Genomic DNA, 25446 nt, shown 5'->3' on the forward strand with positions numbered 1-25446 from the left:
TGCACTCAAGGCAGGACTACATAATAACTAGATCATTTCTGACAGGTAGGGTTTGTCTAACCCAGGGGTGGCCCAGGGGTGGGCAAACTACGGCCCCCAGGCTGGATCCGGCCCCTCGGGGCTTTGGAACCAGCCCGCGAGATTGCCCCCCGTGGCGCCATGGGCCCCATGCTGCTTTCAGAAGTGGCCGGCACCACGTCCCTGCGGCCCTGGGGGGGGAGGGGGGGAGAAAGAGGGATCCGTGCCATTGCCCTTGCCTCCAGGCACCGCCCCCCACAGCTCCCATTGGCCGGGAACTGAGAACTGCGGCCAGTGGGAGCTTCGGGGGAGGTACCTGGAGGTGCGGCAAAGGCAGCGCACGCAGAGCCCTCCGCCCCCACTCCCCCAGGGGCCGCAGCGCTTCCTGCAACAGCGCGGGGACAGGGCAGGCATGCAGGGAGCCTGCCCTGGCCCTGGTGTGCACCGCTGCCACCCCGGAGCCCCTTTAGGTAAGCGGCGCCGGGCTGGAGCCCGAACCCCTCCTGCACCCCAACTCCCTGCCCTGAGCCCCCTCGTATACCCTGTACCCCTCCTGCACCCCAACCCCCTGCCCTGAGACCCCTGCTGCACCCCGCACCCCTCCTGCACCCCAACCCCCTGCCTTGAGCTCTCTCCTGCACCCCAACGCTTGTGCACCCTAACCCCCTGCCCTGAGACCCCTCCCACAGTCCGCACCCCAACCCCCTGCCCTGAGCCCCTTCATACACCCGCACCCCTCCTCTGCCCCAATCCCTTGCCCTGAGCCCCTTCCTGCACACCTCCCCTCCTCCCACACCCCACACTCCCTTCCACACCCCAACCCCTTGCCCCAGCCCTGCATACAATTTCCCCACCCAGATGTGGCCCTTCAGCCCAAAAAGTTTGCCCACCCCGGTCTAACCTGTTCTTAAAAACCTTCAACGATGGAGATTCCACAAACTCCCTAGGGGGTATGTTATAGCGCTTAACTACCTTGAGAGGTCCTTACTGCTGGGGGAATTCTTCAGCACTGTGCACGTGCAGAATTCATGTCACCCATAGATTTCTTTGCTTCCCCATAGAAAAATGTCTTCTGACAGGGAAGCAAAGGGAAGCCGCAAGAGCAGTTACGCGCCCCTCACCAGCAGTGTTGGCACATCGCTTTGGGTGCCCAGAGCAGTTGGTGAAGTAAATTACTGTGGGGGGCTGTGGCTCCTACTCTGTGCCGGGATCAGCTGCTAGTCCGGGGCTGAGTCAGACCCACCCTCAGGAACCTCGCCTGGCTGCAGGAAGCTCTGCACCCCCCCTTTCTGTCCCCATCACTCCTCAGCTGCAGTGGGAGGGGTCACTGTACAGGGAGCTGCTCTCCCGTCCGCCCAACCCCCCTGCGTTCAGACTCCCCTCATAAGCAGACCCCTTTGCCAAGCCCCATCCCCCTGCACCCGGAACACCCACCCCACCCAAGCCTCACCCCCTGAATCTGGGCCCCCCCCCCCCGCACCAAGTCCCCTCTGCCAAGCTCTGCCCCCCCACAACAATCCCACCCGAATATATTTGCAATAGATAAAAGGATATTCTGGCTTGCTTCTGGTTTAATACTGTACCCTTCGTCATCTACGTCAGGAATGTTCTAAGAAAGAAAGAAAAAAGAAAATTTATGGCACTGACAAACTCTTCTATCCCTCTGAAATGTACAATCACAATAATGTATTTTTACTTGAAACTGTTGTACTTAGGAATTTAGACTTGTTTGACACTGTTGCCAGATTAAAATTACAGTATGACAGTTTGTGACAGTTACCCATTATTATTATTAGGCAATTATTTCCAGTTACGCTCCATGGCTCAAATTCGCTGGCAGTTCAGATTTCACATTTCAAATAAGTGCTAATGGGTCTGGAGTTATCTGTGTAACTTTAACAAAATGCACTGTATACAGATTGACTTTATTTGCCTGCAGTGGTAACTCTAAAGCACTTATTTTCCTGGCCCCACAGTTTTCAAATCTCTTCCCAATTTCTACTTCTATTCTTTCAGCTACATTATTGCAGGCTTTGATTTTGCAGGATCTCACACTCTAATTAATATACAGACTGGTAAGTTAATACTTCAATAGAAAACTAAGAAAAATCTAGATGGTGCAGGATGTAATTTCTTTTTCCATAGGTAGCAATCCTGTATCATTACTTTAACAAAAGATTTTCCTCTCATTAGTTTTAAAATATATGGATAAGATTTTTAAAAATAGGAAGCTCACATCAGGCTCCTGCATCCCTATTTAGGTACCAACATAAGAGTTTTCTGATTTTTAAAAATACTGAGCACGTAGCAGTTCCCAATGATTTAAGGTGAAATTGCTGGGTTTTCATCATTTTTGAAAATCAGGATATTTATGCAGGACTAAAAAGAACACTTTAAGCATCTATTTTTAAAAATTTCAGCCATACAGTTTTAACCTTATAAAATTATACTCAAAGAGAGCCTGCTAATCCAAGGAGGGGAGAAGAGCAGAAAGTTCCTTTAAGTCCACTAGTGACCTCTACATGCAGATTTAATTTGTATGTGAAGTGCTTAGACATTATACTGATAGGCATTATAGAAAACTGCAAGACAGGGAGATTTTTAAAATGTAGAAATCTGACCTCTTATAAATCCCTTATAAAAAAAGAATGACAGTCTAGGATTAGGATGCTAAATTGTTTCTTTTAACAAGTTGATTGGTTACACACTTGGCTGAAATACCGAAACTCGCGAGGAAAAGAGCATGAAACAAGAAAGTAGTTTATATATGACTTTGACTAAACAGGCATTAGAAGCTTGCTCCAAAAATTTTGAGGCAGGACTTAAGACATTTTTGCCTCATCCTGAATCTTTTAAACTATTGATCCAAGACATAGAAGAAACTGTGTGATGGCAGAAAAGGAAGTGAACTTAATGGTCTGTTACAGACAACCACTAGGGAAAAAGGTTATTTTCTAAATCAATTTTTCTATTTTCCTGCCCCCTCCCCTTTCTATTTAAAAGCGCAGGTGGCAGGAAGCAGTTGGGGGGGGGGGAACAGGGGGAGACGGGGGGAGGATGGAGAATTAGTAGACCACAATCTTCCAATAAAATTTTTTAAGAAAAATCCAGGAACAAGAAAAACAGACTCCAGAATTCTTTCATAACCCATTTAAAGGCTGATAGTGAAGTCTGTCAGTTAAGAGCGCAAAGCAGCAAGAAGTCAGGCCAGGAAATCTGACAGAAAGCCTCTAAAAACACTTGCTACTTTCTTGGCAAAAAGCATGGGAGAGGATAATGCAGAGCAGCTGCAAACTCACTGCTGTAAAAGTAATTTTTGAAAAAAATTCAATCTGGGGAAATTGTCAAAGGGAGGGTCTGGACAGCAAGACAGTATTTCTTTGTATAGTTTAATATTGGTACAGTGTTTATGCTTTATTATCTATTTCAGTAGTTTTCAATGTTATTCATAGGATTTCTTCAATTTAAATTGATTGTTTGGTGGCTCTTACTAGTTATTTACATCTTGTTTATCAATGTTTTCACGGTATGACCACTAAATCCTACTCCCAGTCATTTAGGGGATTTTCTGAGTTTTCTTTTGGGCTCTCATTCTCCAGTAGCTACCTCTGCCATGTTTACACAAGAAAACTGAACCAATCCTGACTGAACTAGTGAGATGATCAGTATAACCATAGCAGCAACGCTTGCTTGTTCTCTGCAGATTTGCTCCATTGTCCACATTAGAGCTGTTGGAAACAATTTCAGTTGCAGCACCCTCTTTATACTTTTCCCACAGTTCACAGCAATACTTCCTAGAGGCACTGGATTCTGAGAAATTTCGAAAGGCTGCAGCTGCCTTATGGATCAGCAGTAGGATGACTATCTGAACCATTTTCATACTAACACTATATCTGACCCAATACAGGCTGAAAGGGATTAGACTAAACTTATTTAGATGTGTTGAAATTAACTCTATTTCAAACAGTATTTGGCATCAGGGCCGGCTCCAGTGTTTTGGCCGCCCCAAGCAGCCAAAAAAAAAAAAAAAAAAAAAAAAGGCCGTGATCGCGATCTGCAGCGGCAATTCGGCTGGAAGGTCCTTCGCTCGGAGCGGGAGTGAGGGACCGTCCGCCGAATTGCTGCCGAATAGCTGGACCTGCCGCCCCTCTCCGGAGTGGCCGCCCCAAGCACCTGCTTGCCAAGCTGGTGCCTGGAGCCGGCCCTGTTTGGTATGCACATAAACTGAAGCACTTGTGTGTGGATACACTGTACTTTACAAGTGGGCTTTGGGGACCATATGGTTCTTAGAATGTACAAATGTGTCTAGTGTAGACAATGTCTTGGCTATCTTTCTGGGGTCTTTAAGTGAATTCTCTTTAATCTGTTCAACTTTCTGTGCAGAACCATGTATATTTCATTTGAGAATGCTGCAGCTTTTCTGGTTAGAGATCATTCCCTGTACTACCCACATTTATTTTAAGTTGTCTGTCACATGTTTCTCTAACAAAGGAGAATAAAAACATCACTATGAAATATTCCTGCAAGATATATAATTTCATTTCTGATGTGACTATCTTGACTATAATAAAGAACTACCAACGAATACATACACAGTCAAAATTGTCCAATTTCCCAAATCTAAATAAGGAGCATCAAAACTGTTGACAGATTGTGCGTGCACGTGCCATGCATCCTCATGCCTGCACTTGAAAATATGAATCTTTCTAACCCTACAGATAGTTTTGTTTTCAGTAGTTAATTTAAGAAGGAGCTTCTTGTATTGCATTATTTACCCTGGAAATGGAGCAGTAGATGCAAGATTTGCCAAGTGAACATAGACCAATCAAATGGAAAAAGCCCTGTTACTTTAAAGTTTCCAAGAGGCTACTAATGTGAAATAAAATGCAAAAGTAGAGAAATATATTCAACAGCATCTCTCTAATGTTTAATTTCAATAAATAGATCCCGGATCAGCAAGAAGTCAGAGTCTGATTTTAAGAAGTTTTTTAGGTTTTCTAATTTTACTTTTCAATAAATAATATTTTTGTCCCAAAAGATGAGTATAAGTTTACCTTGTTTACTTTTTCCTCAAAGGACCAACATAGCTTCGGTGGTCACCTTAAAAATATTTATTTGCCAATAATTACCACATTCTCAGAGATACTACAGCTTTTTTCCTATACTTAAAATATGAAATAATTTAGTAAATATGCAGCATCTGGTGGTAAATGTTTACATTTTAATGGCATCCAGTATATTAAAACGTTACTTTTAATTTAGCCTCACCTTTTACAATTTTATTTTGATTGACAGAGCCTCATCTCATAGCAATCAAGGCATGGATTGAAAGAAGCCTGGGCATAAGTAGTCAATACTCTTTCTCCATTGCCCTCCCCCTCCAAAAACAAAACAAAACAAAACAAAAACAAACAAAAAAGTTGAGAGAGGCAAAATAGATTGAGGAAAGTTTCAGAACTAAAAGGATGTAGCAGTGGTCATTTAATTGCCTAAATTTGCTACCAGTTACCATTTCCTTAAGACTAGTACGTTCAAACAGTTATTATGATAAGAATTCCTGTGCAAATATTAATCAACATAGTTTTTGATACTGCCAATAAAACCAAGAGAAATTTTTACATCCACAAAAGAGAAGCATCAGATCAAAAATCTGTGTACATGTCAAACTTTTATTTCAAAAAGACTTAAAACATGGGGAAAATTGTCATATGAATGTTTTGCATTGCTGCCCATCACACAATATAATGAAATTCAAAAACATTTTTCCATATATGATAATGTATCATGTAATGTGGTCTTCAAACTTTATAAAACTAATCTCTTGTTCGTTCTTCCTATACTGGGGTAGTTTGTGTCTCGGCCATAAGAACGCTAAACGGGCTACAAGGTTTTATTTTATTGTTGTTGTTGGTTAATTTGTTTGGGTCCGATTTCTGGAGGAGAAGGGGCATATTTGGTTAGATGGGAGTGTCATTCTTGCTATGGTAGAAAGACTTTCAAAGGCTTTGCAGCATTTTTTAATAGGGTAGCAGACCAGATTTGCCTAATCTTTTCTGGAAACTCATTCCATGGGGAAATATCTTGACCAAGAATGCTTTGTCTCCTGCTCTTGTGCATTTCAGCCTGGGTTTTGTGATCTGCATTGTTTCAAAAGAGACAACTCTCTCGATAGCTAATCTTTTGAAAAAGCGTTGTGCAGGTCTCCTTTGAGGAGGAGGATTGATAGGTCAGATCTAGAGTGATCACTTTGTGAAGTGTTCACCCACAGGTGATAGTGTGTTTTTGTCTTTTGTCATTTTCCTGTGTGAGTTCATTTGAGAGCATAGTGATTGTCTGGTTTCACCCACATAATTGTTATTGGGGCATTTAGTGCATGGGATGAGGCACACCACGAATTGTGATAGGCATGTGTAGGATCCATGGATCTTGAAAGGTGTGTTGATCATTGTAGGAGTGGAGCTATGTCTGCAGGTTTTGTATCTATTGTTCTGGCAGGGTCTGGTGCCGCTTTGAGTTGATATGTCTTCGTCTGTGGGGGCCTTGTGTCTGATGATAAATTTGCAGAGGTTGGGAGGTTGTTTGAAAGCCAGAGGTGGGGGTTCAGGAAAGATTTCTCTCTCAGACTTGAAGAAGAGCTCTGTGTGTCTCAAAAGCTTGTCTTTCTCACCAACAGAAGTTGGTCCAATAAAAGATATTACCTCACTCACCTTGTCTTTCTAATATCCTGGGACCGACATGGCTACACCTACTCTTCAATAAGGGTCAGGGACTGGGAAACAGCCACAGGGCCTTCCAAGGGAAACCCTTGGCTGCTCAGTTCCCAGAAAGCAACTGGGAAAGAAGAGGAAAAAGCCAGAATGAGAACTGCCTTGGGTGCTACTGAGGCAGCTGCCCCTCTGACTGACTAGCTGCAAGCCAGCTGACCCTTTCATATGGCTATAAAAGCTGGTCGGGGGAGACAGAGGTGAAAGGAAAGGTGTTCCTATCACTTATGAGTAAGGCTACATTTTAGTCAGGTATTTTTAGTAAAAATCATGGACAGGTCATGGGCAGTAAACAAAAATTCACAGCCCATGACCATGGCAGGTGCTTTGGGGGGGGTGGAGGAGAAGAGGCAGTGGTGCACAGCCCAGGACCCCCAATGGTGCTGGGGAGGGGTTGGCAGGGCTAGCAGGCTCCCTACCTGGCTCCGAGCCTCCTCGGAAGCAACGACATCCCCCTCCCTCAGCTCTTAGACAGAGGCATGGCCAGGCAGCTCTGTGCACTGCTTCCACCCCAAGCGCCAGCACCGCGGCCAATGGGAGCTGCGGGGGCAGTGCTTGCAGGCGGAGGCACCGCCGCCTAGGAGCAGAGTGATGTCGCTACTTCTGGGGAGCCCCCCCCCCGAGGTAAGCGCCGCCCAAAGCCCTCACCCCCTCCTGTATCACAAGACTGCACCAGCAGAGATTGGTGCAGCTGGGCCAGGGGCTGCCTGCGCTCAGGAAGCCCTTGGGCCAGCAGCACGGCCGCTACAGAAGTCACAGAGGTCCCAGAAAGTCACAGAATCTGTGAGTTCTGTGACCTCCGTGACAAACTTGCAGCCTTACTTATGAGATGATAATCTGATAAGAGCATTAGAATTTATTATCTCTGAACGATAAGTATTTGCTGACAGTGTTACTAGTACACTAAAACATTTTATTCATGGACAAAACAGATTGTCTTTAGAACTCTTAGAAAATAATCTGCATGAGGGCTGTATACCCAATTTGAGGATGGCAACTGCCTGGGCTTGAAGACATTCTTGCTTACCTCTCTTCTGAGTCACTAACAGAATGGAGAGAGACTATGAGGTGACAATATTAGAGGCCATAATTTAGTGGTCGCCTTGAAAATAAGCTCAGGAGGTAGAACTTTCCTGTACTGACAGCATATTTAAATTTCTACTTAATTTCCTATGTATTATCTTACAATACTTTTGTTCAGCGCTTCTCAAACTGTGCTCCACAGACAGCTGACTGGTCACATGTTACTGGCACCTCATTTTCACCTGCTAAACTCCATTAAAAGACAGTTTAAAATACACTTCTACCTCGATATAACGCTGTCCTCGGGAGCCAAAAAATCTTACTGCGTTATAGGTGAAACCACGTTATATTGAACTTGCTTTGATCCACCGGAATGCGCAGCCCCGCCCCCCCGGAGCACTGCTTTACCACGTTATATCCGAATTCGTGTTATATCGGGTCGCGTTATATCGAGATAGCAGTGTACATTAAATATTTTTACATGTAAGCAACTGCTATAGCTGCCACAGAGAGGGGTATGTAATTGCAAATGGGAGGGAGGCAGTCCATGTGATTCTCTATTAAGAGATCTTACTATGAAAAGTTTGAAAAGTCCCTGGCTCTAGTTCATTCTTAATCTTCTTGAGACACTTTATGAAAGCAATGATGTTAAAGAGTCTTCATGGACACCTGAATGTAGGGCTACATAAGTAACTGAAGAGAGCCCTGCATATCTTTCCATATGGATGGTGTCTTTGGCAAAGGAAGCTGACTGGGCTCTCCAGATCAGATCAGCAGAACTTTCACAGACAGTTCTGAAGGGATCCTGAGTTTCTCCTGGATATTGCAGAGTATGGAATATCTAACTAGTCTCATGGACAGTAGAAGTAGTTTAGCTCTCTGCAGGAGTGACAAAGAAACTGAGGTGGCTCAAACTTCCTTACACAGATGTAGGTGATGACATCAAGAGTGACAGCACTACTGCACTCCCCTCCCAGTGGACATTGTTTTTCTACAAGTTCTTCAGTTCAATGCAGAGGCACTGAATCCCATTAGTGGGAATGCACAGAGGCCCCTGAAGAATAACTGCCAAATCCATTCAGAAGTTAGTACCTTTGGGAGCCTTAGAGGCTCCCAAACACTTTGGATCAAATTGCTTATTACCATGCATGGCCTACAGCAGGGGTGGGCAAATGACGGCCTGGGGCCGCATCTGGCCCTTCAGACATTTTAATCCAGCCCTCAAGCTCCCACCGGGGAGCAGGGTCTGGGGCTTGCCCTGCTCTGGTGCTCCAGCCAGGGAGCGGGGTTGGGGGTTTGCTATGACTCCACGCGGCTCCCGAAAGCAGTGGCATGTCACCCCTCTGGCTCCTACGCGTAGGAGCACCCAGGGGGCTCTGCACACTGCTCCTGCCCCAAGTGCCACCCCTGCAGCTCCCATTGGCTGGGAACTGCGGACAATGGGAGCTGCGGGGGTGGCGCTTGAGAACAGGGCAGTGCGCAGAGCCACCTGGCTGTGCCTCTGTGTGGGAGCCGGAGGGGGGACATGCCATTGCTTCTGAGAGCTGCTTGAGGTAAGCGCTGCCTGGAGCCTGCACCCGACCCTCTCCTGCACCCCAATCCCCTGCCCCAGTTCTGATCCCCCTCCCGCCCTCCGAACCCCTCGGTCCCAGCCCGGAGCACCCTCCTGCACCCCCAACCCCTCATCCCCAGCTGCACCCCCAGCCGGAGCCCTCACCCCCTCCTGTATCCCAACCCCCAATTTTGTGAGCATTCATGGCCCGCCATTCAATTTCCATACCCAGATGTGGCCCTCATGCCAAAAAATTTGCCCACCCCAGCCTATGGGGTTTTCTCTACTGTTTTGGTGGTCAGGAAAATATTTTTATCCTCCTTCTCTACAAGGAACAGAATGAAACTTTTTTGCTTGAACAGAAGTTCATTAGAACCTAAACCAAAAAACTTCTGTATCAGTAGCAACAACTTCTACTGCACCCAGAAAAGATTAAGAAACCAGTGTATTCTTTAGAGTACTGGTGTAATATGCTCCCTCCTGTAATACTTTTAAAGAAGCAGACAGATTCCTGCTTCAACATGTTCACTTTTGAAATACTAGTGGGTCGGGGACCAGCAATATGTCAGGTCTGTGTCATGCTCATTTTAATTTTCATACTCTGTCTTACTAGTCTTAATTTTCAAAAATGAAATCCAAAATTGTATTTTCAGCTTTTTCTTTGTATACTCCTCATGTAAATATCACTGCCTGCATGTATGTCATACTAAGAAAAAAGATTTTCCTCTGTAAACATCTCAAGGCAAACAGTTCTCAATTAAAAATGAGTGAATTTACACCTTGCTCTAATTTCCTGCTGAAGAGAGTTTTTCCACTAAACAATTCTGTTTTTAATACCATATAACACATTGACAGCTTATAAGGTAATATCTTAAATCAATCTTTTCTCAAATTTGGTATTCTATCTTGAAGCTCTAACTTTAACATCCAGAATATTTAGATCCAATTTCTCTTTTTTGAAAACTTTCAGAACTGTGTGATTTTAAAAACAGGAGAAGGGGAGCTTCACACGGTCCAGTATCTTAGTTCAGCTTGTTCAAATCACAAGGTTCTTAGCTATGCTTGACCTCAAGTTGACCTAGTTTATGTGCCAAAAAAAGTACTAATGAAGCTTGACAACAAAGTAAACAGAACAAAAGCAAATAGCCAAAAGCTGTGTATATGCCCATAAAATAATAGAACCAAACTGACCCCTGAAACTATTTAAATTACAATAGTAAGCTATTTTCAATATTTCAGGATCTTTCATGGTTAAAACAGATTAAAACGAAACACACATCTTTATAAACACAGTAAGCATTTACTTTGATTTGAATCTGGCCAGATCCAATATGAAAAAAACCCAACAATCCACGCAGTAGCCAGGGATAATGGGGGGGGGGGGGGGGAGGGAAATGTCAGTAACCGGTAATTTTGCCTTCTTTAGTAGCATACAATTGTGAAAACTCATCTTATAGAAGCGATTATTAAATTGTTTCTAATGTACTGAATGCTTGCAAGCAACCTGTTAAAACACACAATTAGTGGGTAAATTCTTTTAGAATTTAATCTAAAAATCTATGTATTACTTTGTATCTCACGTCTGATTTTGTAAATATTCTTGCAACTATGATTTATCAACAATGTTACTTGAGCACCTATACACAGTCATGCACTGAGTTAAAAATTAGTAGTATAGTCAAGGGTAAATGCAGGTAAACAGAGTTTACCCAATTCTCATTTGGGGTATATGGAGTTTAGGTTAGGTTAGTTTACCCACTTCTTTTTTTAAATCACTACACTCAGCAGCTAAAACGATGAGTTACCTGAAAAGCATCTTGTCCCTGACTTCAATGCTCTAGGCTTTAAAAATTTGGCTCTCAGTGTTACCAAGCAGCCATAAGGCCATGTCTACACTTACTGGGATCGATGCAGTGGGCGTTGACTTCGCGGGTCTAGTGAAGACCCGCTAAATTTACCGCAGAGCGCTCTCAAGTCGATTCGAATAATCCACCAGAAGAAGAGCAAGTACTGCGGTGTCTACACCACTACAGCGTGGTGTAGACACCGCAGTAAGTCGACCTAAACTACGTTGACTAGCGTAACTTAGGTCGACTTACCTCGGTAGTGTTGATGTGAAGGCCTCTATTTTTACTTTATTTAGGACAAGTGAAAAAAGTGCATTATGGGCCTGATCCAAAGCCAATGGAAAGATTCACTGACTTCTGTGAGCTATGATTCAGGCTCCATATCCTGGGAAGCTCTCTTGACTAATGTAGCAGATGATGACTGCAAAGTATCTAAACCACATCACAGCAACACAGTATTATACTACGCCACACATTTTTTTGTATCAATGTTTCCCAGCGTCCTTGGTTATAACTCAATGCACACCTGAATTAGACAATAAGTAATTTACTTTAAATTTTCTAGGATCTACAGCTTCCATTTTTGCATTATCAAGTTCCAAACACCAGCCAGACATTAATGAATTAAAAAAACAAAACCCCCAGAAAATATTAAGACAAAAGAGTTAATAAATTACCAATTGTAGACACAAAATCTGCTTTTCAACAATATCTCTCATGTTTTTCTATAGACGTCCCTCCACTTTTACTATAAATTCCAAAGCCACAAAAACTTGACACAGAGTCAAGAAAACACCGCAACCTACTATCTATACCAGTGGTATCCAACCTTCTGAACCTGAGGCCTGAACAAAAAGGACCGACAATTAGAGTTGGATACAATTTTTCAGGCAAAACCTTTTTTTTTTTTTACACTGAAAAACTTGGGACTCTGGTGGACAGAAACATTTAGCAAATTTGTGTAGATTTTGGTGAACTGTTTGAGCCTAAATGGAAAAAAAAAATCAAATGTTAAAACAAAACATTAAGACATCATCAAAATGAAATTACCTATGAGGAGGGATACCCGAGTTCCAGGCACTGCTCCAGAGTAAGGATTCAAACCTGGGTCTCCCATATCCCAGGGGAGTGCCCTAATCATTGGACTATACTGGGTATAGGGCAGGGGGCACCACCACCTCCTCCAGTGGTTCTGTGCTCTTCATTTCCTTGGCTTTTATTAAAAATATTCTAAATGAATTTTTTTTGATTCACTGAAATTCAGACACATTTTGAATTTGGTTTGAACCAACCAACTCCACTCCCCAGCCCCCTCCAACTGACGGTGAACCAAAAAAATCAGTTATTTATACAGCTCTATCCATAACTAATACTTGGCAGCAGATTGTTGACCCTGTTCCTCTTGGAACACTTGGGAATGGGAAGCACACACAAGTCCCATGCTGGGGATTCTCCTGGAGTATGAGCCAGCAGTGGGTATATCAGGCTTAAGAGGAGGAGTGTCTGGAGAGGGCTGCACTCTGGCTACTCCAGCTGACATATGATCCCAAGGGAACCCTCACCAACTAGCAGAGGTTAGAATAGTCTCCAGGCTTTAGAGGGGCAAAGAATCAGCTAACCACAACTGGTTGCTGGTTCTCAGCTCTTCCTCCCTTTCTCATCTCCTGGGCTATCCTGGGTGGCTCTGTAGGGGAAGTGAGGCTTCCTCTGCTAGGCATCCCTTAGTTGCATGCAGAGCCTTATTCAAACTAAGCAAACTAATAAACCAAGGATACATTTAATTAAATTTTAACGTGCATGTAGTTTCTGATACATACTATAGCAGTAGTTTTAAGGCTTTTTCTATACAGTGAACCACACCTAAATAGATAAGAGACTGTCTCTCTCGGAACAAATCCACCCTCCTCAGATTTCTACAGACCACCCCTAACCCCCAGCCCCCCATTATTGATCATATAACACTCTTGTGGCAACAACAGGAATTGGTTCTATGGAAAAGTAGCTTAAGGTAAATATTAAATGTATTATCTTTCTTTTCATGTGATTTGGCAGCTGCAAACAAAGATGATCAAGAGCAAACTCTGACCAAATATATCTCCATGGATCAGTGTAAGAACTGCTGTAATTATGGCAGGAAATGCATTGTCTATGGTTGCTTCATTATATATTGCTTATTTTTCTTTTTCTATTCATAAATACTTATTACATGTATGGCCAAATATGGAAGTCCTAAAGAAACTGGCCAAAGCGCTACCTCTAATTTCCCACAGTTTATACACAAAGACTAGTGGATAAACTATTTCCCTTACACATCACAGGTACTGAGTTCAAATCTTGGTGGAGGTTGTATTTTTTTAGTAAAATGTCTACAATTTTCTTCTCCATGACTGTAGTTAAGATTGTACACAGTCTTACTCCTCCCACTAACCCCAGCCCCCCAGAAAGTTACCTCCCTGTATTGGTAACTGTTGTTCTTTGAGATGTGGGTGCAGACGTGTATTCAGCTCAGATGTGCATGTGTCCAGAACAGCAAAGCCGGAGACCTTTGCTTAGCAGTACCCATTGTGGTAGTGCTTGTGCCCTCGGACCTCTTGTACCTCCACCCAGGGCTGTTTGAGGCAGAGCTGCCTTAACCTCCCTCAAGTTCCTTTGCACCGGAATCCAAGACTGGGACGCTGATGCAGAGGGGACAGAAGGGTGTGGAATACATGTCTGCATCCACGTCTCGAAAAACAATGACAGTACAGGTAGGGTAACTGTTTTTTCTTCGAGTGGTTGCAGATGTGTATTCAACTCAGGTGAGCCACAAGCAGTAATGGATGGAGATGGGCTCTTAGAATCTGCTTAAATAACAATTGCAGAATTGCCCTTCCAAAGTTTGCATCTGATCTAGACAGTCATAATAGCATAATGTTTGGTAAAAGTCTGTATGGAAGACCAGGCAGCATCCCTGCAAATGTCCAATACAGAAACATCACTAAGGCTATGGCTACACTACGAAGCTTTTAACATCACAGCTGTGCTTCTACAGCCATGCCGCTAAAAGGCACGCAGTGTAGCTGCTGTTTGTTGGCAGGACAGAGCTCTCCAACAAAAAACTTCCACCCCCAACGAATGGCAGTGGCTTAGTCGGCTCTCCTGCCGACAAAGTGCTGTTCACACCGGCGCTTTTCATCAGTAAAATGTTTGTCATTCAGGGGTGTGTTTTTTTAATACCCCTGAACGACAAAAGTTTTGCCAACGAAGTGCCAGTGTAGACAAACCCTGAGAAATGCAACCAAAATCGCATGGCCCCTGGTTTAATGAGCTACCAGTTTTTGGGAACTGTGGTCTGAGCTACCCCATATGCTATCACGGTGCAGGAAGGAATCTATCAGGAATTGTGTGGAAATCACCAGATCCTTCATCTGATCTGCATAAGATACAAAAAGTTGAGGTGGCAAGTCCTTTACAGACAGAATGCCAATGATCGTCTCACATCCAAGGAATAAATACGCTGTTCATCTGCATTTGAGTGAGGCTTAGGAAAAAATACAGGTAGGTATGTTGTTTGGTTAAGGTGAAATTGTGACATCATTACTTTTGAAAAACTGAGTACATGGAGACTCCACCATTAAGGCCCACAGCTCATTAAATCTCCTTGTGGAAGTTATAGCAACAAGAAAAGCTGTCTTTTGGCAAAGAGGAAACAGAGAGCAAGTGGTTAGGGACTCAAATGGAGGACCCATGAGGGCAGCCAGTACAGTATTGGAGGAGTCAATTCTTTTACAAGAAGAAAGAAGTGGACAACACGTTATAGAAATCTAACCATCATGGAATTGGAAAATACCAACTTCTCTCGGACTGGAGGATGAAATGCTGAGATCATTGCTAAGCGGACCCTCAATTCGCTGAGTGACAGACTTGAGGACTTAAGATGTAACAGGTAATCCAAAATGTCTTGAATACATGGTAGCATCAGCCAAATTCCCCAAGCTAAAGACCAAATGAAAAAACACTTCCACTTAGCCAAATAGGAAGACCTAATAGAAGGTTTTTTACCATTAAATAGGACTTGCCGCTGCACTGCTTGCAAACATTGTTATTCCTCCTCATGCAGCATCCATGCCATTAGGTGCAGACGGCCCAGTGCTGGATGCTGGATCAGATCATAATGTTGTGTCAGCAGGTCAGGAATGAGGGAGGAGATCTGAGAGATTGAATAGACCAGGGGTAGGCAACCTTTCAGAAGTGGTGTGCCGAGGCTTCATTTATTCACTCTAATTTAAAGTTTTGCGTGCCAGTAATACATTTTAAGGTTTTTAGAAGGTCTCTTCCTATAAGTCTACAATATATAACTAAACTATTGTTGTATGAAAAGTAAATAAGGTTTTTAAAATGTTTAAGAAGCTTCATTTAAAATTAAATTAAAATGCAGAGCCCCCTGGACCGGTGGCCAGGACCCGGGCAGTGTGAGTGCCACTGAAAATCAGCTCGCGTGCTGCCTTTGGCACACGTGCCATAGGTTGCCTACCCCGGAATAGACAGACTGTGAAGGTCGGAGAACCAACATTGTCTCAGCCAAGCTGGTGCAATGAGTATCAGGTTGGCATGTTCCAGCTTCAGTCTGAGAATGAGTGGTATCAGGGGGAAGACATACATTAGGGCCAATTCTCAATTCAAATGGAAGGCATCAATGAATGAGCTTGTACTGAGATCCACTCGAGAGCAAAATTGACTGCATTTCTTTTTTGTCTTTTGCTGTAAACAGGTCAACTGTCGGAATGCCTCATTCTTTGAAAAGGGACCTCAGCACACTGCTTTTCAGGAACCATTCATGACTGGGAGAAACTCCTGTTGAGGTGATCGGACAACCAATTCTGAGCACCTAGTAAGCGTGCAGCTGTGGGAACAATATCTTCCTTGATGCAAAAGTGACAAAACTTTATCGCTTCCTTATAGAGCTGGTTGGAGTGTGCTTCTCCCTGCTTGTTGACATAATACCAACAGTATCACCGCAGTGTAAGTATGTGAACCGCTGTGCCGTCGATCTGAGCCCGAAAGGCCTGGCATGCTTTGTCAACCACTTGAAGCTCCAGGATGCTGATATGTAGGGAAACTTCCTGTTTTGTCCACAAAGCCTGAATTTTCAATTTCTCTAGACTTGCCTCCCAATTTATTGTGGAGGCATCAGTAAATATAGTGCTTGTCAGGGAAGGAAGGGAACACTGTCTCATACATGCTCTGTTCTGCCCATCACTGTAGGGACTCCAGAATCACCAGTGGCACTTGGACGAGCTTGTCCAATGAATGACAACTCGGATGACAGAGCAACTTCAACCATGATTGAAGAGGACGAAGGCACAATCTCACATGCTGGACTATATAAGTGTTAATAGGCCATATGGCTTACTAAACTCAGATGTACATGGACTGTAGCTGAAGTGTGAGATTGGAGGGACAGACACAGGCAACAATTTGTTTGGAAATGTTCTTGTGGGAGAAAGATCCTTAAACTCAAAGAGTCTAATAGGGCCCAATGAAGTTTATTTTGTGCATTGGAATTACTGCTGACTTTGTCTTGTTCAAATTCAACCCTAGCCGATCAAAGAGATCCAACATGAACTGGACATGACAGAGGACTTGTTCCTCGGACTTGTTCCTCACTAGCCAATCTTCTACGTATGGCAAGATGTAAATTCTCATCCTCCTGAGACAGGCTGCCATTACTGTCATGCATTTGGTAAATACATGTGTGGCTGATAAGAGGGCAAAGGGGAGTATTGTGTAATGGTAATGTTGGCCTGCTACTACGAATCTCAGTAACTTCCTGTGGCTTGGGAAAGTTGCCCCATGAAAGTAGGCATACTGAAGGTCAAAGGCTGCAAACAGTCATGGTGATCTAATGAGAGGAGAATTATAGCTAAGGTTACCATGCAGAATCTCATATACACCTCTACCCCGATATAACGCTGTCCTCGGGAGCCAAAAAAATCTTACCATGTTATAGGTAAAATTGTGTTGTATCGAACTTGCTTTGATCCGCCGGAGCGCGCAGCCCCGCCTGCCCCCGGAGCGCTGCTTTACCGTGTTATATCCGGTTGCGTTATATCGGGGTAGAGGTGTATTTGTTGAGTCCAGAATAGGTCTCATACTGGACTTGGGGATCAAAAAAGGTAACAGAGTAGAATCCCTTTCTCCAATGCTGAAGGGGAAGTTCCTCTATGGCTCCAGAAGTGCAGTCTGGATCAGCTATGGGAGCAGTGACTTGTGAGATGGGTCCCTAAAACGGACCAGATAGGGGGGATAGATGGGAAATGGATAACATAACCACCAATCCCACAGTGCTTAGGACACATTTGTATGTAGTTATTGTTTCCCAAGCACTGTAGAAGTGGGACAGCGTCTCCAAATGGAGAGGAACTGGTGTAGAAATTGACAACTGGTAAGCTGCCCTTGATACGAGCATCAAATTGACTGCTTATCTAAAGCTGATGGAGGATGGGCAGGCTGGTTGAAATTAGAACCAGAAGGCCTTCTTCTCTGTGATTTATGGTTCTTTCTGTAGAAGTCCTGCTGTCTAGCAGCATAAGCTGACTGCCTGTAATACCACTGGGAATACTGTTGGTATTGATGCTGCTGCCGGCCTCCATAATGCCATCTCTTAATCATGGGTATAAACCCCCAGTGAACATAAAGTAATTGAGAGTCCTTAAAAGACTGTAGCGTCTCATCCTTCTTTTCTGAAAACAAAAAAATAACCATCAAAATGTAGGTCCTCTGCTACACCTCCGCTGGACCTTGGGAGCTATGCCAGAGTTCTGTAACTACGAAGCTCTTCTCTGTTACATCTGAGGCCATAATCCTGGAGGAGAAATCTGCCACATCCAGTGTTGACTGCAATGACATCTTTCCCATTAAACGACCGTCAGCCATGAAAGCCTTAAACTCTTTCTTGGAGGATTCTGGTAATTTTATCATATTCTGACAACAGTGCCTGCTGATTAGCAATGCGCATTTGTAAAAACAAAGTCAAATACATTTTTCTTCACATCAAATCAACTATTTAGACTCTTTTCCTTTAAGCATTCTCTTAAATATCCTGTCACAATCTCTCATTTGCAGCTGTTACAACAAGAGAGTGAGGGGCTGGATGTAAGTAGAAGTGCTTGAAACCCTGCATTAGGGACATAATACTGCTTATCAATATGCTTCGTTGTAGGCAGTACGGAAGCGAGGGCAAGCCACAAAGTCTTTGCAGGTTCCAAAAGCACTTTATTTAAAGGGAAAACTATCCTCCCTGGAGCCAACAACTGGAGAATGTCTACCAACCTACGGGTACTGTCCTGAACAAATTCTGCCTGAATGCAATAGCCATTCGCCATAGCAGATCTTAATATGACTGAAAGTCATCAGGCACAGAAGAGGAGGAATCTGGTATAGCTGAATCATCCGGTGAAGATGGGGAAGGAGGAAGCAGGGCCAATGGGATCTGCTGTGATTCTGCTTGCTCCTGCAATAATGGCTTAGACTGAACAACCTCCATATGCATTTCCAGTGTAGGTGGGCCAGGAGACAAGACAGCAGGAGAGTTCAGTGACCACAATAAGCCAAGGACCGAGACCTTAAAAATCGAGGGAATCCCAATGGTTCCATGAATGCCACAGAAGAAAGGGATATGGCATTGATGGCCAATAGAAACTGGGCCAAGGACCACTCTTTCTACTGAGAGAACATATCGATCCTGGTACTGATGTGCTCCCCTGAGGTATCAAAGACTTTTGAGCTCAGTGCCAATGATTCTGAACTTGAATGCAAGGAACCTTCCAAATAGTCCAAAGGGAACAGAGGAGCCACCTCTGGTGGAGCCATCATATGCTCTGACTCATCTGAAGCCCAGTATGTGGGTCGCACTGGTGCCTATGCAGGTAGAGAAGCTGGTGCCTTGAGTAGTGGCAGCATCATAGAGGCAGCACTAACACCTGGTACCAGAAAGGATGTTGGTATCAAAGAAGAAGCTGGTACCAAATCTGTAGCTCTGGCCAGCATTGGGGCTATAGAAGCTGACACTGTCTCCGGTGAGAAACACTAAATTGGCACAAACAATGGATGTCTTGGTGCTGATACAGAAACTTGTATTGTCTGTACAGTCTGGATTTTAAGTGGTGCCAGAGATGATGCCTGCAATAGCCCATATTCTGGGGCAATCAAACCAGATGGTCCCAGGACCACAGAAGACACCACCACAGCTGATGACTCCTATCTCACAGATGAGTCCAGCACAGAAAGGGAGAGTAAATCTCTGTCAGCTTGATAAGGCTGTGGAGTCGATATGGTTGGTGCTGAGAGCAACATGGTCGATACCAGACTCAATAGCCGCCCCCACAAATGGTACCAGAGTCAATGGTATGGTGCTGGAATGATCTCACCTTGGTACCAGCAAGTGGATAGAGAGCCCTGCTCTATTCTGAGTACTCAAGGAAACCCAGTGCCAGTCAGCACTCCTCTTAGAAGAGGAAACATCTCCCCAAGTCTTGGAGTGACTGTGGTCAGTTTTATGAGCCTTCTTTCTTGGAGGAGGAGACGAAAGAACAGTCTTCTCCTTGAAGAGTCAGAGTTTCCTGGCAGCACCGAAGCTCACTGAGGGGCCAGACAATCTAATCCCAGGGCTAAAGCAGGCCTCATGACTCACTCCATAAGATGCAGCTTCAGATGTAAGTCTCTAGCCACTTGCATCACCTTTTTGAAGGGCAGGCAAATTGAGTACTTCTTAATATACCCCACTCCTAGGAACAATAAGCACAAAATATGGGGATTACTACTGGGGACAGCTACTCCACAGGAGGGGAGGTGCTTGAAACCTGGTGAAGACATTGGACCAGAGAAAAACTAACTACGTAACTACTAAACTAAGTAATCTAATGCTAAGGGTACTACTACCACCACCTATAACTAACTAAGCATATACAAAATACCAAGAGAAATCTTTCTGACGTAACAACCAATACGTGAGGTATATATCACATGGAAGAAACAGTTAACTACCTTTCTGTAACTGTTGTTCTTTGAGACGTGTTTCACCTGTCCTTTCCACTGTAGAGATTTGTGCACCCCATGCACAGTTGTCGGATGTCTTTTTCCCTAAGCAATACACATCAGGGCAGCTTGAGGGCCCTCTGCTGTAGCGTGCCACTGCATGTTGGTATATGGGGGTGGAGCCACACCCAACCCTCTCACTTGCTTTTTACCAGACAGACATTGATAAGAGTGGGGAAGGAGGGCAGGTCATGGAATGGACATGTGCAACACATCTTGAAGAACAGTTATGGAAAGATAGATAACCATTTCTTCTTTGAGTGATTGCACATATCCATTCCACTGTAGGTGATTCACAAGCAGATTAACTTGGAGGTGTGCTTGGAGTCTACTTGAGCAGAGACTGGAGAAGAACACATTCAAGAGGTACTGTCCTGAACTGACTGGCTATAGCATAATGAGAAGCAAACATGTGCACTGATGACCAAGTTGCCGCTCTGCAAATGCCCATAATAGGTACTTGCACTAGAAAAGCTGCTGATGCTGCATGCACCCTAGTTGAATGTGCCAACACTCTCGTGGTGAAGTAACACTAGCCAACAGGTAGCACAAATGAATGCATGAAGAAACCCAGGATGAAATTTTCTGAGTGGAAACCAGATGGCCTTTCACTCTGTCTGCTATCACAACACAGAGCTGTGTTGAGGACATAAAGGACTTAGTGCAGTCCAGATAGAAAACTAAAGTTCTTTTCACTTCTAATGAATGGAAGTTTTTCTTCATCTCTCTGAGCGTGAGGCTTTGGAAAGAAAGCCGGCAAATGAACTGCCTGGTTATGGCAAAAATTGGAGACCATCTTTGTTAGGAATTTAGGATGAGGGTGGAGATAAACTTTAAACTTGTGGAAAACTGCATAGAAAGGACTTGACACCAGGGCTGTCAACTCACCCACTCTCCTCGCTGAGATAACTGCAATTAAAAAATCATCTTCACAGAAAGATTGAGAGAGAGCAAATTGCAAGAGGTTCAAAAGTGGCACCATTAATTTTGCCAACATGAAACAGAAAAGTACTGAATCCACTGTTTAATTTAGAACTGCTACATCTTCAAAGTTGAAAGTGAAACTATAAAATACACTATAAATGGAGCTGAGAGGAGTGAAACAGTTGCACAAAAATAAAGCTGTATCTATCATGCCAATGAGTGAACAAATTTAATATAAATTTCAGACATTTACAAATTTAGTCTCCGAACCTATACTGTCATCCATGTGAATAAATTGTTGAAGCCAAATGGAACCCACTGAAGTCAACAGGGCTCTGCAAGGGCACAGAAATTGTTAAGGGCAGATGACAATGCAGGGCTAGGATCTTACAAGAGCATTACAAGTGTTTACTCCATTAAGTACCTATTAAACTTCCAAAATAATTTACAAATGGTTAAAGTGTCTTGTTTAAAAATTAAAGTTTCTATGAAATATAAACGTATTACAGATTTAAAAAATCTGTCTGCAAACTCGGTAAAAATAACTACTGTAGAGACACTCCAATTAAGACATTAGAACAGAATAGTACTTTGCTTTGTCATACCAGAAGGTAAGTCAGTTGACTAAATTTTAGCCCCTGACAAAGTTAGATTACACACTTGTGTAGGAAATAAGTCTACTTACAACTGAATCTGCATCTGGACATTCCCTGTAAAAAAAAAAAAAGAGAAAAAATGTGTAACTATCAAAAATGCACAGATAGAGAAGTATTTTTTAATACAATTTTGGAATCTCCTTTAGTAGTTTTTAATTTGCTTACAACCCATCCCTTTGCACATAACTCCTAAAAAGCAACATTAACATTGTTTTATTTGACTGACATTAATATTAATTAAGTGAATTCTCTTTATTCAGCTGCAAAGAAAATAAAGTAACTGAAGGTTTAAGCTGAGTCCACCAAAGCAAGGAAATTCACATAAATGCTGAAAATCAAAGCTGACATTCCAGCCTTAACTCACGCCATGGTGCAAAAAAGAAAAAAATATAATGGAATGAGTTAAGGCAGGAGTGCCAGCCTGGATTTTAAGTTATATCTGTGAATTCCCACATTGTTCTGGGTTTAAGGAAAATGTTTAACAATTTTGTGTAGATTTATGTAATTTGAGAGTATCAGGTCTATGCAGATGATGTGCACATGCAGAAAAACCCTGTCAACAATACTAATGAAACTGTCCATATAAAAAAATTCACTCATTTGGACAATAACCTGTTCTAGAAACAATTATGACTAGGCTAATGGAGTTTAGCGTTTCTCTCTTCCATAATTTCACTCTTTTAGATCATGTCCAAGAACCGTGTGGGCCTTGGAGTCATAAATAGACTTGAGTTGCATTATAAGAACTGGTCTATATACCAACAAGTAATAAGACAGATCACCACCACAAAGGCTTGCTAAAAAAAAAAATCACCTCTTCAAGAATAAAAAGTTTCCAAAAAAGCACTTGGTAGGTGTTTAGTATTTGTGAATGCTTGATATGGGACTGTAAACAGATTCCGTTGTAGTTTCTGGATTCAAACAGTAATGTTTTCAAAAATGAAAGTCAGTCCAAGTGACCAGACATGAAATTCTCCGAGACAACTGATAAATGCAAGCTGGAGCTACTCTTAACTAAACACCTGAATATGGAATCAGTACACAGGCCTTCTGTAACCTGCACCATCAAAAATCAAATAGGAAATGCCACGGTAAATGAATATTTTGTTAATTATTTCTTAAAGACAGCTGTATTTATGACAAATAGAAAGAATAATAAAATTGATAACAGACGTATCTTTGATAGGCCAAACAGTTAATTCAGACATCCAACCTATAATCTCTTCATGAATGACGAAAAAAAACTTGCAAAGAAACTGAACCATTAATGTGGAATTCCAATATCACCTTAAGAACTTAGAATGAGGTGTCTTTCTAAAAAGAACACAGGAATACAGGGTCTGTGTACAAGTTTTTAATTCACGTACATTTTACCTCTTTGTTGGCCTAGCTAAGGTAGCAGCATCAGGCAAGACTATTTTAAAAAAAGAAAGTGCAAGTGATAGCTCAAATGGAAGGCTCACCTGATTTCTCCCATGTGTCTCAAGACATGAGAACTAAGTTTTACAACATTTGATATTAAAAAAAAATAATCACCTGGACTATACAAACAAAAGATGATCCATAAACAAGAAGGATTAGAAACTACTGGAAGCAAACTAGAATGAAGATTCATACAAAATCAATGAGCACATATTAAATGGGTTAAAATCTGATTGATAGATCTCAAAACGAAAGTGTAAATGGGGAATCATCATACAGTGAGGGCAGCTCTGTGAGGTCTCACAGGGCTATATTCTTGGCCCAATACTATTCAATATCTTCCTTAATGAGCTAGAAGAAAACAAAATCATTGCTGGTAAAGTTCATAGAGGATACAAAAATTGGTAGAGTGGTAAATAATGATAAGCACAGGTCAGTTCAACAGAATTATCTGAGATTGCATGGTAAGATGGGCTCACAAGAACATGTGTTTTAATAAAGCGAAATATAAGGTCACAAAACTAGGAACCAAAAATGGAGGTCACATTTGCAGGATGGAAGACTGTATTTTGGAAATCAGTAACTCAGAAAAAGATGTAGGCATCATGCTGGATAACCAACTAAAGAGCAATGTGGTGGCTAAGAAAGCAGATGCAATGTTTGGATGTATAAGTAGGGGAATAGAGAGTAGAATTAGGGAGGTGTTATTTTCATGGCTGTCAAGGTTCCTTCCCCACTCTGAACTTTAGGGTACAGATGTGGGGGACCTGCATGAGAAGCTCTAAGCTCAATTAACAGCTTAGATCTGGTCTGGCTGCCACCACTCCCAAGCACTAATTCCCTTCCCTGGGTAGCCTTGAGAGACTTCACCAATTTCCTGGTGAACACAGATCCAAACCCCTTGGATCTTAAAACAAGGAAAAATCAATCAGGTTATTAAAAAAGGCTTTTAATTAAAGAAAAGAAAAGTAAAAGAAAACCCTCTGGGAGAGATTAGCATACCAGCTACTCTCACAGACAACAGATTCCAAACACAGAGGATGTTCCCCTGGGCAAAAACTTACACAAAAAATACCCAATTTGACTATTCCTCTAATTGCACAAGACAGGTTACAAAGAAATAAACATAAACCTATTTATTTCCTTCACTAATACTCACTACTTAAGAGGCTGAATTCTGGAGCTTTCCCACTCCGGTCCAAAGTGAAAACAGACAAAGGGAACTTCCCTCCTTCCTTTTGAACCATCTTGTCCTCCCATTGGTTCCTCTGGTCAGGTGTCAGCTAGGCTAGGTGAACTTCTTAACCCTTTACAGGTAAAAGAGGCATTAACCCGTAACTATCTGTTTATGACAATGGCATAGAGCATTACTGAGACCATTACTGGAATACCATTTTCCAGTTCTGGTGTCCACGGTGTAAAAAGGACTTGATAAATTGGAAAGGGTTCAGAAAAGTGCCACAAGAATGACATGAGGTCTGGAAAAAGCTGCCTTACAGTGAAAGGCCAAAGAAGCTCTGTTTATCTGAACAAAGAGATTAGAAGTGATTCGAAGAGAAGATTTCTGATAGTACAGATCTCTTTAATCTAGCAGACAAAGGCATAAAGACACAACAAGATCCAATGGTTAGAAGCTGAAACTAGACAAATACAGACTAGGAATAGGACACTGTAAAAAAAAAAAAAAAAAAAGAATGATGGCAATTAACCACTGGATTAATCACCAATTTAGAAATACAATTTATTTCCAGGATATGCAGTGGATTCTCCATCACTTGAAATCTACATAAAAACTGGATGTCTTGCTAATGGCTTTGATGCAGGAATCATCAGTGAAAAATCTATGGCCTGTGTTATGTTGGAGGTCAAACTAGAGGACAATAATGGTCCCTTCTGACCTCATACTCAAATTATGTAGTTAAAAATTATGTAATTCTAGTCCTCAAGGAAACCATGGATTTCAATGCCAATAGGAGAGCAGGAAATAAGGGGTTTAAAAGGACTGAATAAGCTAAATGTCATCTTCTAAGTTCTGCCTACTGTCCTTCGACAGGCTTCTTAAATGGAGAAGCAGATTGAAGTTTCCAACAGTTGACTCTAGTGAGGCTGGAAAGAGATGTCACATTCAGGGTGTCTACACTACGAAATTAGGTCGATTTTATAGA

General features: G+C 42.7%; 1 protein-coding gene across 1 annotated transcript in view; it reads right to left on the reverse strand.

The window, feature by feature from the left end:
* FCHO2 (FCH and mu domain containing endocytic adaptor 2) overlaps positions 1 to 25446 on the reverse strand; it is a 207857-nt gene that overhangs the window by 58148 nt on the left and 124263 nt on the right. Inside the window, exons 12-13 of the mRNA XM_065405887.1 lie at positions 21889 to 21913; positions 1573 to 1627 (exon numbers count right to left, since the gene is read on the reverse strand). Coding sequence (XP_065261959.1) covers positions 1573 to 1627; positions 21889 to 21913 — 80 coding nt within the window. The remainder of the gene's footprint in view (positions 1 to 1572; positions 1628 to 21888; positions 21914 to 25446) is intronic.

The sequence above is a fragment of the Emys orbicularis genome, chromosome 6, assembly GCF_028017835.1.
Source record: "Emys orbicularis isolate rEmyOrb1 chromosome 6, rEmyOrb1.hap1, whole genome shotgun sequence".
NCBI classification, from domain to species: Eukaryota; Metazoa; Chordata; order Testudines; family Emydidae; genus Emys; species Emys orbicularis.